The sequence below is a fragment of the Chrysochloris asiatica genome, unplaced genomic scaffold (assembly GCF_000296735.1).
Source record: "Chrysochloris asiatica unplaced genomic scaffold, ChrAsi1.0 scaffold00299, whole genome shotgun sequence".
Taxonomy (NCBI): domain Eukaryota; kingdom Metazoa; phylum Chordata; class Mammalia; order Afrosoricida; family Chrysochloridae; genus Chrysochloris; species Chrysochloris asiatica.
In genome coordinates, this window is record NW_006408817.1 from 519,073 (window position 1) to 534,599 (window position 15,527).

Sequence of the window (15,527 nt, forward strand, 5' to 3'; positions counted from 1 at the left end):
AGATCTCAATGATCTGGGCCCATTTTATCTCTAAGTGTGTTCTGTGGAAATTAGTTCCTTGGAATAGGTATATGTGTTGCGGGGTGGGGAATTGTTTAACCTCAGGTTAAAAAAATTAATTTCTTTGCTTAGATTTTTCACTATGCTGATATACAAAATTATTTAGGTGACTCAAATAGCAAAGTAACACAGGCATAAATGGGTTCGGTTCCAGACCTTTGCAATAAAACTGATTCACATGAATTCTCTGGAAATTTTTTGGAAATTTGAAAATTGAGCAATTATTTGTTGAATGTACAACTGATGATTTGCTCTGTAAACCTTAACTCAATTCACAATAACAAGTTAAAAAAAAAAAAGATTTATAGTTTTAGAAATCCTATAAAGGGTCGCTAAGAGTCAAAACTGCCATAGAATTGGCAGTGGGTTTGGATTTTTTGTTTTGTTTTGTAATCCACTAAAAGTCCTAGTGTGGTGCTGTAGGATAAGCACTGGACCACAAGGTTGTTGGTTCAAACCTACCAGTCACTCCTCAGAAACCCTAAACAGGGTTGCTATGAGTCAGAACCAACTCAACAGCACGTAACAACAAATGTGCGACAGCATTATGAAAAAGTTTGAAATATTGTGAGAATTACCAAAATGTGACACACACACACACAAAGTATGCACATGTTGTTTGATAAATGGCAACAATAGGTTTGCTCACCACAGGACTGTCACAAAGCTTCAATTTGTAAAAGTGTACTATCTGCAAGGCGCAATTAAATGGAATGCATAAAATGAGGTATGCCTGTTATTCTTCAGACAAGGAAGCTACGAATTGCTCAGACTTGCTCTTTACTTATTGAAGTCAGCTAATCTTTATTTTATGTCTCTTCAGAAAATCTTTTTTGGATTAATTGTACTGAATATAGAAAACGAACTATCATTAGAACATTTTTAATAATTTAGTTAGGTATACTAGAATCAGTACATCTAATCATTTCTGCCATACAAGATGTTCTATGAACACACAAGAGAAAGTGAAAAATTTGGAGATGTTACCTGTAATGACTCTTGAAGAAAATCATTTTCAGTGGGTAGATTTTGTTCTGCAGATGCTGCAGAGAATGAAACAAACAGTAAACTACCAAAAGTGGAGAAAAATTTATGTATATTAATTGGTTGGAAACTAAAACTTAACATTTCATTAAAAAAAAAAAGCAAAAGTTGGCAGACTGTCAAATTTATCATGCATTTTCTATAGATGCTTATAAAAGTGTCAAGAGAGGCTTGTAGAAGAATGAGAAATTAAGTGATTCTAAAGGTGATTCACAGGGAGGTTTTAAGGTTAAGTGTGCAAAAGCAGCACTTCAACCTATGATTTTTAAAAATAACTGGTAACAGTAATCTTGAAGATAAAACCAGAAAACCGGAGCTATCATGAAAAATGATTAAATGACACATGAGCTTAAAAGCCTTTAAAGAGTAAGGCTTAGCTGAGTCATGTTTCTTTGTTATTGTTTTCTTTAATTATGTGTATTAATATGCTTTTCAATGACATCATTTCCAAGTTTGGTTTCCTCTTACCAATGCCCAACACTCGTGTGAAAATTAAAACCGCTTGTCGTGAAGTCAATTTCAACTCATAGCAACCCTACAGGGCAGAACAGAACTGGAGCTTCCAAGGCTGTAAGTCTTTACAGAAGCAGAATTTTTTTTTTTTTTAATGTTTTAGTGTGCTAGTTTACATGGGAGAACATTAGCTTTACATTCATCCTATCGTATATTGCTACACTGCCATGGTTACAATCCCCTCCATGCATCATCAACCAACCAAAGGGTACATCCCCCAAGCCTGCCCCCTGGTCATCAGCACACTGCTCCTCCTTCTCTGGGTCTAGAGTTCCCAGCCACTCCATCTCTCCACATCATCATCTCCACCCCCATCTCTGTCGTCAGTTTCTCTGGGTAGGATCCCACACTCCACTCTTTACAGAAGCAGATTGCCATATTCTTCTCTTGTGGAGCACCTGGTAGGTTCTAATCACTGTCTTTTTGGTTGGCAGTCAAGCAACTTAACTACTGCACCACCAGAGCTCCTTTCACTTTGTTAATTACCCTCTATTTGCCTTTTCCCCCACAAATTACTGCATTGGTCTTCAGGCTAGTATATACTACTACTCACTAAAACTGAAATAGCTTTGATTATATCACTCTCCTCCCAAGAGAAATTAGCATAAATTATAAAGCCCAAGCTTAGAAGCATCAGATTTAAATCAAGGCTTCATCATTAGTTACTGTGTTAGTCACTGTATCACTGCATTATTTCACTTGCAGTTTTAGAATCCAAAGGCGTCAACACAGGAATTAAAAGTCCAAAGGAATCAAGCAAGGTTTAGTCAGAATTCCCTCCAAGAACTAAGTAAATTATAAAATTTGCTAATGGGTATTTCCATTCACACATGTGAAGATGGTTTACAAAACTCAACCAAAATAGGTCAGTATATCCTACAGATAACTTACATAAAACTCTGATAAGAGATGGATACGTTTAGATTAAATTAAGAGACATAGTTAGACCCTTAAAATATCTGGAATAAAATAGCGTGCGAAACAACTGTTAGACTTAAAACTATTTGTGCCAAGTCTTTAGAGTAATTACATACCTACTGGGCTACTTGTGGTAACTGAAGGTGACTGTGATAAAGGAATTGCACTTGAAGGTTTGTCAAAATCCAAAACAGATTCCTAAAGGCAAGATTTTAAACAATGAGTAGGAATGAAGAGTATGCATTCAAACGCTATTATTGAGTTGCTCATGTTGCTGCCCACAGCTTATCAGCTATTGCTGTTGTTTTTAAATGTCATCAAGTCGGTTCTGACTCATAGTGATCCTGTATAGTTTCCGAGGAGTGACTGGTGAGCTTAAACCACCGACCTTGTGGTTCAAACTGACCTGGCAGTTTATTGCATTAATCTGCAGCACCACACCCAAATTCCATTAGCTATACACATCTAATAACTACTGCAAGATGTTAAAAACTGAAGTTAAAAACTTAAGTTTTTATAGGAAAAGGTGTAAGAGTTAAATATTAAATCTAAAGTAAATGCCAACTCTTAATGTGGGACAAGCGTTACAACGATAGTAGTAATTCAACAATCTAATTTAGAAAAGTAGCTCCTGACCTGACGCATTAATCCTAGTCTAGGCTGAACTCTCCTTTATTATACTCAACTAGTGAGAGTGTCTATTTTACCTCAACCACTTACTCATGCTGTTAGACACTCTCATGAGAAAACATTGTATTAATTCATTTCCTTATCTCGGAGCTCTCCCAGAAAAGAATATAACATTTTAATTAAACCAAACTAAAATTTTAGTTCTTTTATTGATCCTCAAATACCCTGATGACTGACGTAGGCAACTGTTTCATTATAAAGATAAGCAGAAGCCAGCGATTAAGTAACTATTCATAAGTGATATAGCTAGTAAGTGACAGAACAGGGCCTTAAATATTCACCTAACCCCAAAGCTCAGATCTTATTACATGGCAATATAGCATATTTGACTATTTCAGGACTCAGTAATACTATTTCAAATTTCTGAAATAACCACCCTACAACTTAGCACTTAACCATTGATTTAGTATAAGTTTACAATCTTCTGGAATATAAATTCTTTGAAAGCAATGAGTATCTCATTTCCTATACACAAATGGTAGCTAAGAGAATATATGTTATAAAAGTAGGTTCCTTTAAGTGTGTGTGTGGATTATTCATAACAAATTTATAAAGTAGGAACTATTATTCTCATTTAAAGATGAAAAAAAAAAAATGTAGGCAGAGTTAAGTAATTTACATAAGGTATTAGAGCTAGAAGTGGCAGTCAAGATTCATACTCAGAATCCATGCTAACTTCAGAATGCTTCCGATTAGAAATTATGGCCCATATATCATTTAAGATTCTTTAAGTGACTCATACTTGCATAAAGTTACAAGTTCCTTGAATCTGGGTCATCAGATCCTGCAGTTTTTCTTTCCTCAGTATTGGATCCTTTGGAAGAGTAGAGGAAGAACCTACAGGCTGATGCATAAGCTTAGGCACCTAGAAAATTAACCCATAATGTGTAAGAGTGAAATTCAAATGTAATGGTCTAAATCAGGAAACCAAAGCTTATAACTAAACCAAATCCACTGCTGTCCAGTCAATTCCAACTCATAACTAGCTTATTACTACATCCAAACACATAGCAATACTTTTATCAGATTCCTGTCCAGAATTTCTACATAAATGTGTTTTATAAATAATTTATACAACTATAAACAGCTCTTCCCCCTTTCAAACCACTTTAATGGAAATCTTTCTAAAATATAAAACATTTTCTGTTTAAAGGGTAGCTAGCACTCATAACAAGGAAATTGTTATTCTTTTACATATAAACTACCGTATTTCTTCTATAAGATACCACTGACTATGAAGCCCACTATAGATACTTTGCCCATAAAAACATTACAGCTACATTAAATATATACCCATTTTTAAGATGCATCTAATTTCAGAACCATTAAGATGTTTAAAACATATGTATGTATATATATGTGTATATGTATATATATATACTTGTATGTATATACAAACACACACATATATAATACATATAGGAGTCCTGGTGTGACACTGTAGGATAATCATTGGATTGCTAACCACAAGGTTGGTGGTTCAAACCCATTAGCCACTCCTTAGAAACCCTGTAGAGTCGCTATGAGTCAGAACTGGCTCAATAGCACTTAACAAATTATATATCTATATCTATATGTATATACCCTAGAAATTAAAAACTACATTATATTACATTTTGCATAAAATAAGCATACACTGAAAGCTACTGATGTTGTAGCACTGCAGGATAAATACTGGAGTGCTAACCACAAGGAATGCTGTTCAAACCCATCAGCAGCTCCTTGGAAATCCTATACAAGGTCACTATGATTTGGAACCAATTCGATGGCACTGAACAACAATAAAATTGGTTTTTAGATATAAGTTTCTCAAAATATTCATGATATTACATTTCCTGTAACACAGTGTCTGATTAATGAAGACTAACTTCTGCAGGATCAGAAAGAAGCTAAATTAATTAATAGCACTTAAAGAAAAGGAGGAGAGCAAAACAAGATAACTCAAATTCTCTTCCCATAATGTAGAACTGAGTTAAGAGTAATTTATTCACTTACAGAACACAAACTTTGATTTGCCTTAGCAAAACATTTTCCACAGTTAGTGGGCCAACATCTTTTCAGAGAGCTTTTGACCAAAATGGCATGGAAGTATAAGGAATACCACCATAAGACATAAACAACATCAAACAAAGTACCAATAATGCTAATTATGGCTGGTGGTGGTTATGTGTCACTGAGTCAGTTCCAACTCATAGCAACCCTGTACAGGGTTTCTGAGGCTGTAAATCTTTACGGGAGAAGAAAGACTCATCTTTCTCCCGTGGAACAACTGGTAGTTTCGAACTGCTAACCCTGCAGTTCACAGCTCAATTCATAACCACTATGCTACCAGAGCTCCTTGTAATTTATAATAGAAGACAACACTAATGCAGCACTGCATTTAAGGATTATCCACTACAGGCCGTCTTATCTTTCTGAAATCAGTTCTTTAACATTAACAGGTAGTGGTGGTGGTGGTGGTACGCCATGGAGTCTATTCTGACTCACTGCGACCCTGCTTAGGGTTTCTGAGGCTGTAAATCTTTACGGACTCAAGAAAGCCTCAATGGCTGGTAGTTGCAAACTGTTTTTCTTGAGGTTAGCAGCCTAACTTGTAACCACTATGCTACCAGAGCTCCTTAACATTAACAGGATGTGGCCTTAAATTTAAACTAAATCTTGTATCGCAAAATCTAGCTACAGAACATTTAATGTCTACAGTTTCCTATCTCCAGACAATTCTTACTTTGAAATGGAAATAATTTAGATCCTTCCCCCAACTATTGGAGTATCTGCAATCACTGTGTACCTTCTTCCTACAAGTATAGGGTAATCTGAGAGAGTCTAACAAATGAGTGAAAGGAATCAAGAGAATACAAAATATGTAACCTTTTATCAGAAAAAGTCACCCAGGAAGATCATGAGAAGATAATGAGTGCAGTATCAACAAGTCTCCCACGCTGTGATGTACATTTACATCACCTACTCTTTCATATCTTATCTGAAACATCTACCATTTCAGTATCATAAAATTAAAATTTTGGCACTGAAACTTAACATATTTTAATTGTGAAAACGTGATCTTAGCTTAGGTCCAAGAGTTGGTTATCTTACAATTTTTCTAAAGAAAATAATAAATCTACCCAGTAAAGAGTTAAGTGACTTATATACTTATTTAGCTTGATACATTAATTTAACATGGGTTTTCTTGATTTTTTTTTTAAAACAGAACTAAAGTTACCATTACTAAAACTCTATTGATGCTTACATTGACAGAGACAGATTATTATAGCTCAACTCACATCTTTGGGTTCTGTATTAAACTTCCTGGGCAGGAGCTGGTCATTTGGAATGAGGCTTGCTGTAGTTACTGACCAGGACTTTGGGGATAGCTGTGACTGCAGTATTAAAGGATGTGTTTGACTTTCAACATCATTTCCCCAAGATTTTATAGTCTCTGGCTGTCTTGAGTCCTGTTCATCACACATGGGAGTCGTCCATGATTTGGTGATGGCCTGTTCACTCTGCAAAGAAGGTACCCAAGGTTTTGGAGTTTGCTTCATTGGCTCGTTTTCTTTCTGCAGCTGAACTGGCCAAGGCTTTGGTATTTCCTGCTTCTTCTGCTCCTCTTGAATATACCCTGCTTTCGACTTAGAAATTTCTTGCTTACACTGGCCAGGAGTTGGCTTGAGTTTGGAGGTCTCCTGCTGCTTCTGCTCTTCCTGCAGAGCAGACCTAAATTTTGAAACCTCTTGTTTCTTTTGCTCTAAAGAAGTATTTTTTGATAACTTCTGGTGCTTAACAGGAGACTCCCAGGACTTGCAGGATTCCTGCTGCTTCTCCTGATTGTCTGGTTCTTTGAGCATATTCCAGCATTTAGGTTGATTTGGTTCACTAACATAGTTTTCTTCCCAGGATTGCTCTTCTTCATCTTGTTGGTTTGAATAATCTACTTCTGTCAAGTAGCGTCTGTTAAGAAACTAGACCAGAGCAATAATGTGCTTGAGCCACAAAATTTGCAGAAGACTTTGAGGGAAATATTTAACTCTAAGTATTATTAAGTTCATTTGTTGGAGAGACTGTACTAATATCAAACTTCTCTTATTTTAAGAGCCTGCCCTACTTCCTTACCCGTTCTATTCCCCTCAATTAACAAAAATTGAAAATTTGATTCCTCAAAAGAAGAAGCTGTATGTTTGACTCACCTATGACTGACAAGGACTGCACCTTATGGTGCCACATTTGACCACTTGTACCAAGGTTATTCAGTCCTTGAGCAGTTATGAACAATCTACCGCTCAATCTACCCGTTTGACTCCCTTGAAAGTTAAGGCAAAATTATACTATTCAGTAGTTCAGAATTATACTATTTAACCTTAAGCTTTGTTTTCTGAATTACCAGCCTTTTCTTTATTTCCCCTAGGTATCAATAACACTGTGTCTTCTTCTGCCTTCCCCATTCTTTTCTGCTTTTATGAATTTCAACAGAATTTCAGTATGAGAACCTTCTTGTGCTACTAGCATGAATAAATTCTGGACAGCAAAGTCCCATTCATCTTCAAATTCTAACAATAATAACAACAGTTACTGGGTGCCATGCTAAATTCTATATAATTTCAGATTTAAAGTAACTGTTTTAATTCTCAGGAGAACCCCAGAAGCGAGACATTATTAATTATTTCCATTTTATGAGTGGGAATAACAAACAGAAAACTGAGCTAGATATACTGTCCAAAGTCACTAACCTAGTAAGCTACCAAGCCTGGATTCAATCAAAAGCAGTCTGGTCCAGAACCTTGGCTTTTACCTATGATACTATAATAAGTCTCAAAATCCAACATCAACTACTTTTCAGCATCTTACCTCTTGTGGCTGTATCTCTGACTGTGTGAGTCCCACAAGAGACTCTGGAAAGATAAATAAGATATTAAATAAACACTAAGTAAACTACATACTAGTTTTAGATTGATTACAACTGTATAATTCATTCCAGTAATACACGTATGTTTCAGAAGACTCAAAGGGGTAGCAGAAAAAAGGATGGCACAAGTATATGCATGACATACGTAATTCTGACTACTGCTTGTTAGTTAAAAGCATAAGGTCTGACCAGTCTGGAACAGCTATAGGAACAGAAGATATTTCTTGAAAAAAAGACCAGCAGGAAAAATCCAAAACAAAAATAGCAGTCTGATTGCCTACTACAAGAACAAGCAAGTTGTTTACCAGGGAGCCATTAAGACAAGCAATTAAGTCCCTTCAGGACAAATCCCCCTCTAAGACTGACATTCAAAGGGAACACATGAGCAGGCATGTAAGATTGCTGGTGACCATGCTGGTCCACTCGTGAGTGGAAGTGGGGAAATGGAGCAATGAAGATATGGGCTAAGTTCAACCACATTCCATAGATTCCCATTAACCTGAAGATGAGAGAGAGAAGAGGAAGAGATGGTTGGTCTTAAGTGCAGTGAGACCTGAGATTCCTGAGCCCATTGACAAGGACACAGACACGGAGGGCTAGAGCTGAGAGTAAGCATCCAGCTGATATGAAGTGAAGGAAGATGCACAAGAACACCCAAACTTGCAATAAGTACCCATATGATCTAGTACCAAAGCGACCTAGCCTGATGGCTTGATAATCAGACCTCCACTAGAGAAGATAAAAAAAATTTTTTTTGGTAAAGGAAACAAGTGTAAATTGCTACAATTTGATGAACTGGTCTATACTTATGGATGTAGTAGTTCAAAATACTGAGAGGGAAGGATTAATCCTATCCCCTTTGTACACAGGGTTGATACGGATAGACAACAAGACATTGGCTACCTAAAATGAGGGGCTAGAAAAGCACAAAGTGACTTGTTTACAAGTTTTCAAGAAAGCGTTTAATTTCAGAGTGTGTCCAGGAAGGTAGAATCCCCACTGAATAGTTTTCATTTTGTCTAGACGGGTCTGGTGAAAGGATATGGGGATAAGATTCTTATGATTCAATAGTAATTGTTATCACGACAAATTGCAACTGTCACAGCTATAAAGGTATAAGTTTTTAACAACACGGGGAGTAATCTTACAATCCAGGAACAGAGGACCCTAGGACCATCAAGGGAGAAGAGTATAAGCGGAATAATTCTGGAACTCTATCCAGAGAAGCAGTGACACCGGAGGAGGAGGCAGAGATGAAGCCATGGAGAGAAAGAGCAGCTGAAGACTCTAGACTCAAGGAAAAAAGAAAGGCTGTGTGCTGGCAGCCAGGAGGCTTGCAGAACGTGCTCTTTAGTTGTTTAAATGATATTTTCCTGAGTATTTTTGTGTACATCCAAAAAAAAAAAAAAACCAGAGGGAATAGATGCAAATACTGTTGAAATGATGATGCACAGAGGATATCGTAATCATTGCAATGAAATGATGAGTGTAAAACCAATGTTCTCCCATGTAAAGTATCACTCAATTCACACACACACACACACACACACACACACACACACAAAAAGCATGTGGTCTAAAACTAGTAGCTCTCTTACATAAAATCACTTTGCTAAAGTCAAGTATTAGGTTTTTTTTTTTATTATTATTTCTGATGGAGAGTAAGACTATCTCCTCTTACCCACAAACACAGTTTCTCACAAATTAGAAGTACAGCTCATATCCCAAGGGGTAAAAATGAGTCATCTCAAAATTGAGCACATAAAAAGGCCTCTGAAGAGCCATTTGAAGGATGAGGAATGTGGGGATAGCAGTACTTAAAACACTGGGCTCAAGAACTAAGAGGAAGTGAACATGGAAAATGACATGAATATTCCTAGAGGTGATCTCTGAACCCTGCATGAACTCCCTTCTTTAAAAGAGCTATTTCTTAAATAAATCCAGCCTAAGACACAAATGCAACAGTACCATTTGCTAAAAATATTTCTTCCCCAAGACAATGGTAATTTGATAACTTTATTTCTTTTACTGATTTTGAATTTTTTTTCCCTAAATCATTATTTTAACCTTGGGTTATTTACATTCATGTTCTACTACAATGGTAAATTCTTTAACAGAGACGTTCATCCAAATTCCATAAACACCCCCTTTTAATCAGTGTATGCTCTTCGAACAAAATATAACCTAATGTTTCTATTATGGTTCTATATGGACTCACGATAATAATGCCTAAAGATGTTTTCTAAACCTACTCTTGTCGAGCAGCTTGTGAAGGTTTCCATTCACATACAATCTAACAAATTATAATAAGGAAATAATTTCACAGTAACTTGGCTCATTTTTGGTAAATCCAACCACTGTAGAGAATTTCAGAAATATTAACAAACCTGGCTCTCTGATTGGTTCCATTTTCAATAATTGTTTCATCTTCTCTGATTTTATCAACATTTCTTCTTCCACTGATATTTCTTTTTCCTTACCATTTTGGGGAACTGGAATACTTTCAAAATATCCTGAGTTCATCAATTTAGACAACAAAGCTTTCACATGTTTGTCTAAGAAAGAATGATTAAGTCTCAGTTATCACATAAGCTAATAATTAAAAATACAAGTAATAGAAGTCCTATTTTAACCCTAGTTATAGCCTGTCATTACAATATATGTAGTTCCTGGATTACAACCAAATTTCATTCCTATATCTGTCTGTAAATTGAATTTATACATAAATCAGAACAATTGAATTTATACATAAATCAGAATGGACAGTGTCTAACAGCAGTTCTAACATCAAATGTTGGTCTTAGTATATCATTTACAGTGTGCCTTTCTATACATAAAAAGCATAAAAAACATACTTTCAGAGACACTAAAAATCTTTAACATAATAATAAAGTATTAATAATAATGTTTTGATGTGTATTGCAAAGTAGCCCCAGTTTGCTATTACGAATCATTTTTGTTGTTGTGAAGTGCCCTCAAGTTGATTTTGACCCATAACAACCCTGTACAGGGTTTCCAAGGAGTAACTGGAGAGCTTGAACCATCAACCTTGCAGTTCATACTTGACTTTGCAGTCCAGCACATTAACCCACAAGTGTCACACCATGACTCTTGTACCTCAAACTTTTAATATACTAGGTTTTATAGAGGTTAGTTCATAACTATGGGTGTTTGTAACTCAGTGGCTGTTTGCAGTCTACATTAGGGAGATTCACAGATCGTGTCAGTACCATGGAAAGTAGCTGAGTAAAAACCCATTATTATTTTCATGGAGTCCTGGTGTGATGTTGTTGTTGTTGTTATGTGCCATCGAGTCGGTTCCGACCCATAGCGACCCTGTATAGGGTTTCCGAGGGTGTAAATCTTTACGGGAGTAGAAAGCCTCATCTTTCTCCCGCGGAGCAGCTGGTAGTTTCGAACCGCTGACCTTAAGGTTCGCAGCCCGATTCGTAACCACTACGCTACCAGAGTGGTGTGATACTGTGGGATAAAGCACTGGACCACCAAGGTTGGTTTGAACCACAAGGTCAGTGGTTCAAACTCACCATCCGCTTCTTGGAAACCCTATACGGGGTTACTGTAAGTCAGAACCAACCCGAAGGCACTTAACAACAAAAACAATTATTTTCTTTCATAAATCAGTATTGAGGTATAATTTACAAATAATAAAATTTACCCATTTTAAGTATACAGTTTTAGCAACTCTATAAACATGTTAACTCCACCAGAACCATGAAATAAAGTATTTGTAACACCCCAAAAGTTCCCTCATTCCCCTTTTACAATCAATCTTCCTTGCACCTTTTAGCAAACATCGACTTGCTATCATTCTAGAATTTTACATATAATTTACTCTTTTTTTAATCAGGCTTCTTTCACTCAGTATAATTACTTTGAGAGTCATTCATGTTGCTACGTGTATCAATAGTTCATTTTTTTTTTTTATTGCAGAGTAGTATTTATTGTAAGAATTGATTGGTTGTATGCTTAATTTTTTAAGAAACTGCCAAACTATTTTCCAAAGTGCATTGTTTTGCATTCTAACCTACAAATTTATTTTCAATTATAACTTAAACTTGGATGAACTGAGGACTATTCAGGTAGTCATACATATTTAGATTTTTTTAAAAGGACACAAATGCTATTAGCAAAAATACTTACTAGAATCTAATGAGTTTTCATATTCTAAGCTAGTATACAAAACTATGTGCTTCATGTTGGACATTTGTACTTGGTCATTTCCCCAAAAAGCTATTGAAGAGGCTCTCTTTTTCCAGATCATTAGATACAGTGCTTCAATAATAGACTCTGTAGTCAAACCATTGATATTTCCTTTGGCTGATTAGATAGAGAAGCCTACATATTAACACTGTGTGGATATAAGATTCTTAAATAAAGTGGGGAGCCCTGACGGTGTAGTAGGTTACAATTTGGGCTGCTAATGGAAGAGTCAACAGTTCGAATCCACCAGCAACTCCACAGGAGAAAGATGAGACTATCTGCTCCTGTGAAGAGTTATAGCCCCAGAACCTTATACAGGGTCGGTATGAGTTGTAACTGACAACTGCAAACAATAACAACAACAAATCAAACAGCACTATCTCTACTATACTGAGAGAACAGGGAAATGAACCCCAAAATGGACAAACTATTGTTGAAGCTAGCTCTTTCGTTACTGTCAAGTACTGTTGAGTCAGTTCCAACTCACAGCGACACTGTATAGGGTTTTCAAGGAGCGACTGCACTAGTATTTCCCAAATCACATTGACATGCCACTTCAATATTCTCCCTAAATTTAATTTTAGTGAATACGACTGATTACACAATAGCTTTTTTTAATGGAACAAAAGGGATTATTCTCCTGATGAATACAGTACTGTCAGACATGTAAGTTCTAATGGACTGCCACAATGTAGGCCGATAATATCATACTAAACTTATAAATATACAGTTTAATATTTACTGCATAAGTCCCAAATAGAAAAAACTCACATGTGGTTCCTACCACTGCTTTCTCACTACCTTCCAAAAGGTCCCAAAAGTACAAGGATGATTGCTCCATCTGGTCTTCAACACTGACAAGGAAAACCAGCAGCAGGACAAAGTGGCTTTAGAAGTACATATATGTGTTTATCTATATATATCTATATACAGAAGTACAAATGGAACAGTACAACTTACGCATTGTAAGCTACTGACACAGTCAAGATATTCAAATGTTGTATATTAATTCTTTGGAAATAAAAATGGAAACTTTATAAAAGGTTACTAGTTTCCCACTTACGGATTTAAAATGTAAGCATTTTTTCTTAAAACAACTAAAATAAAGACCAAATACAGCTATTGAAGAATAGACCAAGAAGAATCTGCCAATGCAATTATTTGTTAACAAGAATATGTCCTAGGTGGAAGCACACACTTATGGAAATCCTAAGAGCTGCGTCCAACTTTAGACAGGGCATAAAGTAAGATATATTCCCTGTACCCACCAAAGTGCAGTACCAGTGAAGTAATAATGACAGAGAAGACCATCAACATAGGACTAAAAAGACATATGCTATACATGGGTAACCACAAGTTTCGTTAGCTTTTTTCCTGACACAAAGTTGATTTCTAATAAAAGCTACATTCTGACTCTGTTCAGCACGGCTTACTTAGACACAAAAGGTGGAACACCCTGTATCTGACAAAACAAAAACATAAAGATCTGTTAACTAACTGATTTATCAAAGCAAACACTGCAAATGGATTAACAAAGGGAATTTATTCAAGAGCCCAAATTTGATGGCTTTACACTCTGAAAAATTAATTTGTCAGTCTTTATAACACAATAGGAACGAATTCTTCTCATATTGAAAGTTTAATGTTTTAACTTTAAACAAGTTAAATACATACTTATGTCTACTTAAGTACAACAGGAGTAAGACAGTAAGAACAGGTTAATATCAACATCCTTAGATGCTTTCCCAAAAAGAATTTTGGAAATATATATAATTAATATTATGTTTATTTGTATGGTGATAAAACCTGTAATCAGACATTATTTTGAGAGCCAGTGTTAAACTAAAGCAGCACATAAATGAGACCATTCAAAATTACTTTCCTTCAACATAGCTCAACCACCCTGTCTGAATCTAGGGTGACCAAGGATCCATTCCCATGTTGAATCAAACTAATCTTTTCTAAGTCAATTACAAATATGTAATCAAAAAGAAAGACTAAAGTTATGTGTTCTACTTCAGTTGCTTTGGTTTGTTTTTCATTAGCTTACCTCATGCTTTCATTTCTATCAGGGCAGGTCAGTTTTGAGAATTTAATGAGGTAGTCAAGTTCTTGTGAAGGCAAGTACAGTGCACCATGCAAGCCCTCTTTGAAGTCTTTCTGTACATGTTCCTGTATCAAGTTCTGCAATATATACTGTACTTGAAGTACAGTTTGAAGCTTTTTCTTCTCAGCATCAAGTTTTAGCATGTGCTCCCTTCTCTGAGCCTTCTTCTGAGCTTTAAGCAGCTGTTAAAACAAATACCAATTAGAGTCAACAATTCTCTCCATTTCCCCATATTAGTAATTCCATAGTCCTGGTATGGCACTTTAGGATAAACAGTGGATCATAAGGTCAGTTTAAATTGTAAGGTCATCAGTTCAAACTGACCAGCCACTCCTCAGAAACTCTATACAGGGTCACTGTGAGTGGGAACAGACTTGACAGCACTTAACAATACCAACAGCTTCACATTAGTAGTTCAAACCCCCATTCACTATCAGAAACCCTATACAGGATCTTTATGAGTCACAGAACTAACTCAACAGCAGACAACCTCAAATAGGAGATCTGGTGTGGCACTGTAGGATAAGCACTGGACTCCTAAGTTTAAGGTTAGTGGTTCAAACTCACTAGCCACTCCCTGGGAACCCTACATAAGGTCTCTACAAGTTGGAATTGATTCAACAACACAGAACAACAACAACCTCAAATAAATCAGATGAGATAATAAATCCCAGGCCTAGAGCACTGAGTTGCATTATTGAAAGGTTTAACCTCTGCCCCCTTTTACAGCTACAGATTAGCAATGAGTAATAAACTGGCTTATCTAAGGTAACCAGAGCCATTGTTGTTGTTAAGTGCCATCGCATCAGTTTCAACCCACAGCCACCTTGTATAGGGTTTCTGAAGAGTGGGAGCCCAAATATTTGACTCCCAACTCCTGGTTATTTATAGTACCTCTAATATCTAGCGTAGCTCTGGTAGTGTAGTGGTTACGAATTGGGCTGTGAACCACAAGGTCAGCAGTTCGAAACTACCAGCTGCTCCATGGGAGAAAGATGAGGCTTTCTACTCCCGTAAAGATTTACACCCTCGGAAACCCTGTATAGGGTCGCTATGGGTCGGAACTGACTCGAC

The 15,527-nt window shown here is 36.3% G+C and overlaps 1 protein-coding gene across 2 annotated transcripts in view; it reads right to left on the reverse strand.

The window, feature by feature from the left end:
- The window catches only part of CAPRIN2 (caprin family member 2), a 54,482-nt gene that overhangs the window by 17,032 nt on the left and 21,923 nt on the right, over positions 1–15,527 (reverse strand). For both annotated transcript variants that reach the window (XM_006874747.1, XM_006874746.1), the window contains exons 4-11: positions 14,397–14,635; positions 13,118–13,200; positions 10,513–10,680; positions 8,068–8,111; positions 6,507–7,184; positions 3,968–4,090; positions 2,652–2,733; positions 1,048–1,103 (exon numbers count right to left, since the gene is read on the reverse strand). In XM_006874747.1, the coding sequence (XP_006874809.1) occupies positions 1,048–1,103; positions 2,652–2,733; positions 3,968–4,090; positions 6,507–7,184; positions 8,068–8,111; positions 10,513–10,680; positions 13,118–13,200; positions 14,397–14,635 (1,473 nt within the window). The remainder of the gene's footprint in view (positions 1–1,047; positions 1,104–2,651; positions 2,734–3,967; positions 4,091–6,506; positions 7,185–8,067; positions 8,112–10,512; positions 10,681–13,117; positions 13,201–14,396; positions 14,636–15,527) is intronic.